At 39.5% G+C, this 9,540-nt stretch overlaps 1 protein-coding gene across 2 annotated transcripts; it reads right to left on the bottom strand.

Moving 5' to 3' along the window:
• Positions 1–1,764: 1,764 nt before the first annotated feature.
• Positions 1,765–3,964, bottom strand: npy (neuropeptide Y). Of its 2 annotated transcripts, XM_014966931.2 has the most exons (4): positions 3,687–3,959; positions 3,303–3,490; positions 1,986–2,075; positions 1,765–1,902 (listed from the first exon to the last, which is right to left on the bottom strand). In XM_014966931.2, exons 2-4 carry the CDS (start codon positions 3,488–3,490, stop codon positions 1,881–1,883), a joined length of 300 nt encoding a protein of 99 aa, XP_014822417.1. In that variant the 5' UTR covers positions 3,687–3,959; the 3' UTR covers positions 1,765–1,880. The 2 variants fall into 2 exon arrangements, with proteins under 2 accessions (XP_014822417.1, XP_087866291.1); XM_088010165.1 differs by having other exon boundaries at positions 3,303–3,964.
• Positions 3,965–9,540: the final 5,576 nt, after the last annotated feature.

Here is a 9,540-nt window from a genome sequence, read left to right as displayed (position 1 = left end):
TTTCAGGTTATCCCTCCAGTATTTGTGTTTCAGACTGCTGTTTGTACCTTTAACTGCAATGTTCATGCTGGATAGCAATAGCCACAAGTTTTCACTGGAAAAATAAATGTTTTGCCAATGTTAGGCACTTACCCTTCAGGCCACAAGAGGACGCCATTAGCTGCAAAGGAGAATTGCTCGATGATTTCTACAACATAAGTATTTATTTATTTATTTATTTATTTATTTATTTATTTATTTATTTATTTTAGATTTCCAGCCGGTATTTAGCTGGTTTTTGGTGTATACTGATTATGCAGGCGGGGCTAGCTAGATGATTTTGAGTAAAAGGCAAGGTGTGGCTGCACAGGTTCAGACTTGAGCTCAAGAAACTAAGGAGTGCGTTGGGATGAGTAATAATCTAACCCTACCAGAAAGTTCAAATAATTTCACAAGAGAAAAGCGACACATGGCACACTAACTGCATATGTTTGTATGTATTGTAGATCTTTTGTATGGAGTTTTAGGATTAAATATTTCCTTTAGAATGACTTAGTTATAGATTCATTTATTCATGAAAGGTCAAGGAAAGATTTTGCTTCTTACTTGAGTTGTATTTGTGATAATTGAGTAGTTTTTAAAACATTTACGCATTATGATTCTGCATACCTGTATGGTTAAATTGTTCCTTTTTTTTTTTTTTGCTGTTTTTCGTTTTATTTTATTTAAGTCAAATCACATCTCCTTTGAATTTTTACTACGCTTCTTAAATAAGATGCCAGGGAAAAAAAATTTGCTTTTTTACAGAGTTCTCCTGTCTATGCCTCTTTGATACACTTTTGAGATCATGAAGAAAAAAAATCAATATCAGACAAAATAGACTGAGTAAATACAATGGTCTTAAAATTATGATTTCATTCATGAAGATAAGAAAACAAATCTAAAACGTATGTAAAAAATGTAATCTACCCTCTTGAAACATTACGACTTAACTTCAGTTGACCACATTTTTGTGATTCAGTTTCATTAGCAACACCCAGACCTGATAACTGGCTGACTGTACCAAGAAATCAGCTAAATTTATCCTGCCAGACATTTCACGATGATAAGCTAAAATCTGTCAAATAGCAACACGTTAGGAAAAACAAAGGTAAGGTAAGGAGGTCTAGTCAAAGTCTGCATTTAAATGTAATTTAGATGTTATGGCATGACCTTAAATTAGATCCTCAAAGATCATTCAACATTGCCTAACTGGAACATTCCCTCCACAGTGACGTAAAAGACTGCTAGTTATTCCAAATGTTTGACGCCAGCCGTTTCCATGAAGAGGGGGAATTTTAGACATAAAGGGACGGGTTGGTTTGCTTAACTTTTTTCCCTTAATCAAGGAAAAAAAAAATCATCTGAGAATTGTGTTTTGTATTTAATCAGATTAGCTTTGTCTGAAACATTTAAGTATGACAAAACAGCAAAAAACTGAGGAGGCTAGTCGGAAGCTACCAGTTTTCTATGACACGCTACACAATTCTGCAATTACACAAACGAATCACTGAACTGAACATTTAGTAATTTATGCATGCGCGTTCCTCATCAAAGAGATGCCAAAATGCTTTTGTTCAAACAGTAATTGTTTAATAGCACAAATATACAATACAATCAACACGCCACCTCCTCCAGGTCTTATTGGGGTTCCCAGACGATTTAGCTACTTTACAGTTCCATGTACTGTAAGCTGTGTTCATTGTAGCTTATGCATGCAGAGAGAGTGAGATAAGCTATGTGGCCGTTCAGACAGGCAAACGGGTACAGAGACAGAGCGGTTATCGGGCGGTGCAGGGCGGCGTGAGCCGACAGACGTGTAGACATCAGAGGTGACCGAGGTGGAGGGTGAGCGACGCCCATCACCACAACGACGGGTCATATCTGGGGAGAGAAAAGGCGAAAGAGAAAGATCAGCTTCCCGTCACGCCTACGGAGAGCGGAGTCTCACCGAAGTCCATACATGCCTTGACTGTGGGAGTGTGTCTCTGCTCTCCTTCAGCAGCAGCTCTGAGACCAGTGTGTCCAGAATCTCAGGACTGGACCTCTTTCCATACCTGAAGCACACGAGAATGATGGTTTCAGAATCCAAACGGACTTGGCATCAACGTTGTCAGTAATTGCAGTCAAATCTATCTATCTATCTATCTATCTATCTATCTATCTATCTATCTATCTATCTATCTATCTATCTATCTATCTATCTATCTATATATATATATATATATAAAATTTCTTTTACTGAAGAGGTACAAAGAAAAACTCTCTTTAGTGTAATCAATGTCTAATTATAAGCTCAGTGTCCACCGAGCACGGTCAGGCCTTAATCTCGGGAAACAGAGACACGGGCTGCATCAACGGGAGGTTACACATTCCCTTTCTGTGCTTTTGATGATAAGTCATATCAGGACCGCAGGTATCCTGGAGAGGCTCGCTGCCTGCAGAGGCTTACCAAATCCCCGACATTCAGAACAAAGCGGAAAGCCGTGGGGGACTTGACGGAAAAGTCCTGGCAGTGATAGGAATTCTTCTTTGTTTTTTTTTTTCTTTTTACCAACAGGTGGTAGAAAATAGAATAGAATAGAAATGGGGGCTGGGGGGAAATCTATTCATTTCTACTCCAAATGAAAATGAATTAACTATATAGAAAGAAATATAGATTTTGTTGGTCGTATGACAACTCGTGCTAAAAAGGATTTCTAAAATGAAAAGAAGAAAAAAATAGTGTTTTCTATTCAGGTTCTATTATGTTAAATTGAATACATCCAATTTAACATTGGATGTTATATTTGAAACAAACCAACATAGCACATTACTACCTATGACATAGCAACTAACACTGCAGTGGCGGTATTTTTTTTTTTTTTTTTTTTTTTTTTAATTGAAACAGAATTTTCAACAAGTTTTGTAAAGAAATGTTTTGCTTTATTCTGTTTTCCTCCTGAGTTTTGTGCAAAGTCAAATTCAATAATTGCTTAATTGAATTAATTGATTAATCACCTAAGTAATTTCTAGACAGACAGACAGACAGGTAGGTAGGTAGGTAGGTAGATAGATAGATAGATAGATAGATAGATAGATAGATAGATAGATAGATAGATAGATAGATAGATAGATAGATAGATAGATAGATAGATAGATAGATAGATAGATAGATTATTTGTTTCTGCACTGATTTTTTTGTGCAAAGTAATTAACAAAATTTTTGCCTGTATCATTTTGAGTTTGCTACCTTGAAACAAGTATTCTATATTATTCCAGTCTATCGTTTTTGATTTGTTCACCTCTGTCTTGTGATGAGGTTGATGTAGTGTCTCAGGGCTGAGTAATACTTGGCCAACTCCTCCGCCGGAGCGTCCTCCCCGGGGTTCTCCGGTTTCACCGGGTACCCCTCCGTCAAGGCGCCCAGGCAGACCAGCGCCCACAGCAGGAACCCCAGCGTCCCCAGCCAGCTCACCAAGTTGGGATGCATCTATCGCAGAGAAGACAGAACCAGTCCATACCTGACTTCTTCTGTACATGACTACTGTTCTGCACTTTGTCTTAACGCTCCGAGCTGTAGGCTTGGAGATATTACCAAATAAAGGAACGCATATGTTTAAAAACATGCCGCAAAAAAAAAAGACAAACTTTGACGGAATTTAATGTGAAAAATTCAAAGCACTTACATTTTTCAGAAGGTCTCAGTGAGGTTTGCGCGTCGTCCTGTTGATTCTCCTCTGCTCCTCTGCGCGCTCGTTGCGCGCCATGGGGTTTATATCAGTGCGCGCCAGACGCGCGCCAGAAAAAAAAAAAAAAAAAAGCGTCAACGCTTCACTCTGTTTGGCACGGGTCTTTGCCTTCCTTCATGTGAACGTCACTGCTGATGCTCTAATTAAGGTGTGTGTGTAGTGTGTATTAATATAACGAAAAAGCAAACTAAAAATAGAGTAAGGTAACAAACGTTGTTTCCTATCAGAAAAGAAGCTTTTCAAGGTAGATGCTGATATGCAGGCGTAAAAAAGCAAATTTTCTACATTACTTATATTGAATTATATAAATGAATATAACTTAGCGGGGGGGGAGCGGGGGGAATGAAATCTTAAGTTATTTTCCGTGTGCGCACGAGAAGCTGAACTAAACACACGCAGAATCTGATGTTTTGAAGCTTATTGAAGTTCCTTCATGGAGGAAGCGAGTCATAAATTATTTCACAATCAAGATTATTTTTCAAAACAAGATCAATCCTCAAATCAAAAGTCGCAAAAGAATGCCAGCGACGCATTCACTTTGGGCCCAGTTCAAATGGAGCTACTCCACTTGGCCCATCGTCACCAGAAAGACGCCTTGGGTGGCGCCGGACAAAAAGATCTCAAACTGGCTCACATGTACGGGGCTGAATTAGGGCATTAATTTCATTCTGCGGCACATTGCATCACACGAAGAAAGAGAGAGACTGTGGCTCTCGAGGTGAACAAAAGGCACAAATGTGAACGCGGAGGCGCGTCGACGAGGAGCCCGATCTCCTAGAGGCCCACTTAATAAGAAAACCCAAATAGCAGTTCGCAGTGAGTCTGTATCACCAAGAGCTTCATTTACCTCCCATTCATAATCCTTTTGTGCTGGCAGCTTGCAGCCGTGTAATCTGTCAAAAATCATCATTCTTCGGCACCGCTGCTTTCTAACTCCCTCAGAGGATGTGTTGAGTGCTTTTTTTTTGTATGGCACAGGATGCAAAGAGGGAGATGAGGAGTGTGACACAAGCGAGAGAACCGCGGAGCGGCGGAGTCACGACTGACTGGAAAGGAATTAGTAGATTCACTCCTCTTCAGGAGACACATGCGTCCTTGAAGACTCTCTTCAACAGGTACATCGTCATTCAGGAGGGAAGCGGCGTGAGCCTATATACGTAGATGGCTGACACGGTGATTGAAGCAGATGTGTAAACATGGTGGACAAAAAAAAACAAAAAAACAAAAAAAAAACGTTGAAAGATCAGAGAGCTTTGATGGAGAAATTCATCTCCAGGAGGCTTTTATGTAGACTTTTTTTTTTTTTTTTAAGTTCCAGGGTTTCAGACAGAGGTGACCAAATGCGTGCCCTCTACATCCACAGCTCAACTACTCTTAAGGCAGACGAGTTAAAACAGAAGTCCCTGTATTCAAGGAGTTTTCGGTCATACCGGAAACTTTAAGAAGTTGTGCTTTCGAGGTAGACAGATTGAGTCTGGTGTTATACCCCTTGCATTTCTGAACTGTAAATTTCACAGAGCTCCATAGATTTTCAGTGGATTGGAAATGCTTTTGCAGACCTCCCCTGACTTTTGGTTTTCCGTGATCCTTTCTCAGAGCTACTGTGAGTGTTCTTCGAGTTACTGATGATCAAGAGGCAGGTTTGGACACGTCTGACACCTCCGTGGAACTAGAGCAGATAATAGAAACAGTACGAATATGTTTGACCTTTTGCCATTATTTAATTGACCTTTTTGTGTTTGATCTGTTACATACTAGCCATGTCATTTAATGAAATGCTTTGACGTTGCCATGTGATAAAATGTGATAGTGTCCATCATATGACAGTATGAATTCAGAAATACAGAGATTTAGCGTGAAATGTTCCCTAATGCTGGCGACAGAATTACACCAAAGGATCCAGTGTTTACTGTGACAGCTTGTGCAGGCCTGAGATGTAAAGCCCCCAACGGAGCTCAGTTTGATGAACCCCGAACAAAATGCGTCTGTCACACAGTGGATCAGTCAACACACACATACACACACGCACACACACACACACGCACACACACGAACTCCCTGAGAACAAAGTAAATCACTGTCATGTAAGACACACACCTTCATGTCACAGGGCTCTTCCAGTTTGAAGGAAGCAATACAGTGGCTAACATAGAGAGGCAGTGGGACTGGTTTGAGCAACAAAAAGAAAAAGAAAAGAAAGATTACATGCCAGTCAAAATGGCCATGAAAAAAGAAAGCGCATTTAGTAGCATGACCTGAAGTGGTGTTTTTCTTTATGCCTTCGTCGTTCTCTGACACTGTTGAGGTGATCTGGAGTTCCTTGAGGTTTGACGTTATTTGTTTCTGCACACCTCGGGCTCCACTCCTGCACTGCAATCGGGCTAAGATCCGGACTTTGACTGAGTCATAGCAGCGCCCTGACCGTTTTCTGTTTCAGGTAGATTTGTGGTTGACAATGACTGTCAAATATTTGAGCTGTTGTGGACAGATGTCATCAGATTTCACTATGAAATTGCTTGGTGTACATCGTACAGTGCGTAACAATTGCCAACCACCCAACCAGCTTGTTTGTACCACAACACGCTTTTTGGGTGTCTGCGGCATGTTGTGCTTTTTGGTTAAACTTCTCTAGTTTGATCTTTTCTGTGTCCGCCGTCCCACTTGTGAATCGCTGTCGTCAGAGTAGAATGTTGCACTACAAATGGCCTTTTAATCTTTACCAGATCGATGTGCAGTAGTAATTGCTACACTGAAGAGGTGAAGGGGTCTAATTAGTTTATTGCATGACTAAAACCAAAACAGTGAAGGATTTTTTTCTCCCTCATACTACCATATGCTGTTTAATTGATGTAATAATGAAATCAAACTCTTTCTTGAAACACAATATATTCTAAGTGCATCTCAGCAAATTAGAAAAGCATTAAAAAGTTAATTTCAGTAATTTAGAACAAACAGGGAAATGTGTGTACGTTCATTAGACACCAAGTTAATAGTTCACTTGTGTATTTCTGCTCATTGTGACCGATTATGGCTTACTAGCTGATGAAAACCGAAAATCTTGTTTGTCTGATTAGAGTATTATGTATGATCGATGAAAAAACAACAAAAAAAGGAATTTAACACATAAATGTTACACTGTGACCTAGACAATAATGGGGCCAACTGCTGAATTTTACCAAGACACAACTCTGACAGCATGCGACCCATCAAAAATTTACAGTACAACATGTTCAATTATTGAAGCAAACTCTGAACAAGATGAAATTCTCAGAGGAAGTCTGCTGGATCTAAGAGAATTAAAACAAAACAAAAAACTAAAAAAAAAAAAAAAAAAAAAGAAAAAGCAGGATTAAATTGAAATGCGGTCATCATCAGATTTAATCAGCATTACCGCTAATGGTGTGTTCTCTTACGAGGATAGCAATCATCTCCAGTACTGTCCAATGAGCTGATTAGATATCCCGAAAAGCTCCAAACCAATTTCACAGTGATATTCCTTTCTTTAGGTAAGTAATGCGCTCAATAATCCATTTGTTAAAGACTTAGCCTTATCAGAAATCAGTTCTGTGGAGGCCAATTCCTATTGAGAGCGAGCTTTTTTTTTTTAATGCAAATGTGCCTTCTCCTCCTCTCATCAGCCTCCTGGTTTGTACAATAAGTTCTGCTCCAAGATTTGTTAAGATGAAAGAGCCCTGTAATTTTCCACCACCATGAATCACACTTTTCAAATTTACAGAGTGATCAAGTGGGGGAAAGGAAACACTAACATGCAGGCGGCATCTATCTTCTCACCCCAGGCAGTTGCATCCAAACAGAAGATAAATCAAACGAAATGCCAAACTTTTCCCCCTGCTTTCTTTGGCTATCACTAATTTTGCTTCCAGTCTTGACATCTAAATTGTTACTTCGTTCTGCAAGCTATTGTATTATCTGCCTACTTGTGGTTGGCAAGGAGTACTGTTTGTGAAAAGAAAAAAGGCCACGCTTTCTCCATCGTCTTTTTTATTTATTCTTTTTTTTTTATTATTTTCGAATGAAAAATCTCACCTGAACACAAAAATAGTGACCTTACTCCGACACCATTAAAAGAACGTGTGTGTTGGTTCATATGAAGAGGTTAGGATTATATGGGAGACAAATCTGGCCGATCTGCTGAAAGGAAACAAACAGAACTGTTTATGAGAAGGGAGGTGGGGGAAAAGTACAGATGAAGTTGTGATAATGGCTTCACGGTGGGACTGCTGTGATGTTCCGGCCTGTCTCTCCAAACTCAGGCACAAAGGTATTACTCCCACAGATCTTGATCACCTACCAACAAAAGACGACGAGCACCAGACAGTGTGTAATCCAGTCAACATTTTTACGCTTTTTGACAGTGCAAAGTAGACCAAATGTGGTGCAGTCATGATCGCAACTGAAGTTCAGGTCCTCTGTTGGCTTTGAAACTGCAGATATAAGCTCCCTTAAGCTCTGTTTAGTTTAAAGTGAAAGGTCCAGCTGAGCATGTTCCAAATTACACTGTTGTTGCCAAATTTATTCGAATTTATTCTCCCATCTGCTTTCACACACTGTGACAGCTGACGCCACACGTCAGACAAGTGGCTGAATGGTCATTTTCATGTTTTGTTTATTGTTTATTTTTCATTCCTAATGCGAGTGTATACATTGTTAGTGGTGGGATATTTCAGTTTTGTGTTTTCAATTAAAACCTTCATCATTTCTTTCTAGACTTGACTCTTTAGTTGACTGTCATGCACACATGCAGTTAACTTCAGTCAGTCGGTGGGACTTTGATGGGTCAAATGCAGATTAAACAGATTAATTTCTCTTTTTGTTTTGCGTTATCAGTTACCCTTGAGCTGCTGCTGCGGTGCCACAAAGAAAAGAGTCCCTGCAGAATCAGATTTTCTTAGGTAGCATCACACAGCGCCGCAGATAGAGCGCCCTCATGTAGCCCTGTCGTAACATAAGAGGGCCATACCACTCCGACTTTAACGGGAGGGGAAATTTGGTGTTTATTATTTGTTTCCTTTTTCTTCTACTTTGTGCACATTGTTCTGACCCAATGGTTACATACTGCTATTCTGACGTGTATTTGATCAGTAGTGGTCTGATCAGCCACTATTTAAGTTCCCCTCATCCCTTGTTTGTGAGGTTAATTTGTACTTAAGTTACTACATGAGGCTATGTTGACCTCAGTTTTGGACTAAATTTGTGATTTTTGAATTATTATTATTATTATTTTATTTTTTTTTTACATTTGTGTAACTAATGTAAGACTTCTACTTGAAAACTCCTATTCTTTCTCCGACTGATCTGTTCAGTCCCTGATACACATGAGTTAGGGGAACACTCCTTTCCTCATATTGGATTTAATACGATGTTGGCCCTTTGCAGCTTCAGCAGTTTCAATTCTCCTGAGAAGGCTTTACATAAAGTGTTTTTGTGGGAATTACTGATCGTACATTTGTGAGGTCAGACACTGATGTGGGACCAGAAACTCTGTCTCACAGTTTTTGCTCTAATTCGTTCCAAATGATGAGGTTGGGACTCTGAGTCGGCAGGTTATGTTAATTTCCTCATTCATGTCTGCATGGAGGATTTTTTTTATTCAGTTGTGCAGCCATGTATTAACAAGACAAGGCAATTTTATGTGTACAGCACATTTCAGCAACAATGGTTCATTTACATGTGCATATTGTTTTGTACCATCAAAAAGCAAAATGTCTGAGTATAAATTTCCCATTTATGCACATGGAGTAGGTTATGTGTTACTTTCTGAAATCATTTA

Source organism: Poecilia mexicana, unplaced genomic scaffold (genome assembly GCF_051168715.1).
Source record: "Poecilia mexicana isolate PSO_F unplaced genomic scaffold, ASM5116871v1 scaffold_11, whole genome shotgun sequence".
In the NCBI taxonomy this organism is placed as follows: Eukaryota; Metazoa; Chordata; class Actinopteri; order Cyprinodontiformes; family Poeciliidae; genus Poecilia; species Poecilia mexicana.
Note: the sequence above shows the minus strand (reverse complement) of the source record. Positions and strands in the feature narration are given on the sequence as shown.

Coding starts and splice junctions, on each gene's coding strand:
- npy (XM_088010165.1), bottom strand. CDS start 3,490: ATGCATCCCAACTTGGTGAGCTGGCTGGGGACGCTGGGGTTCCTGCTG. Junction 2,076..3,302: donor AACCTCATCACAAGACAGAG/GTGAACAAATCA, acceptor CGTGTGCTTCAG/GTATGGAAAGAGGTCCAGTC. Junction 1,903..1,985: donor GACACACTCCCACAGTCAAG/GCATGTATGGAC, acceptor TTCTCTCCCCAG/ATATGACCCGTCGTTGTGGT.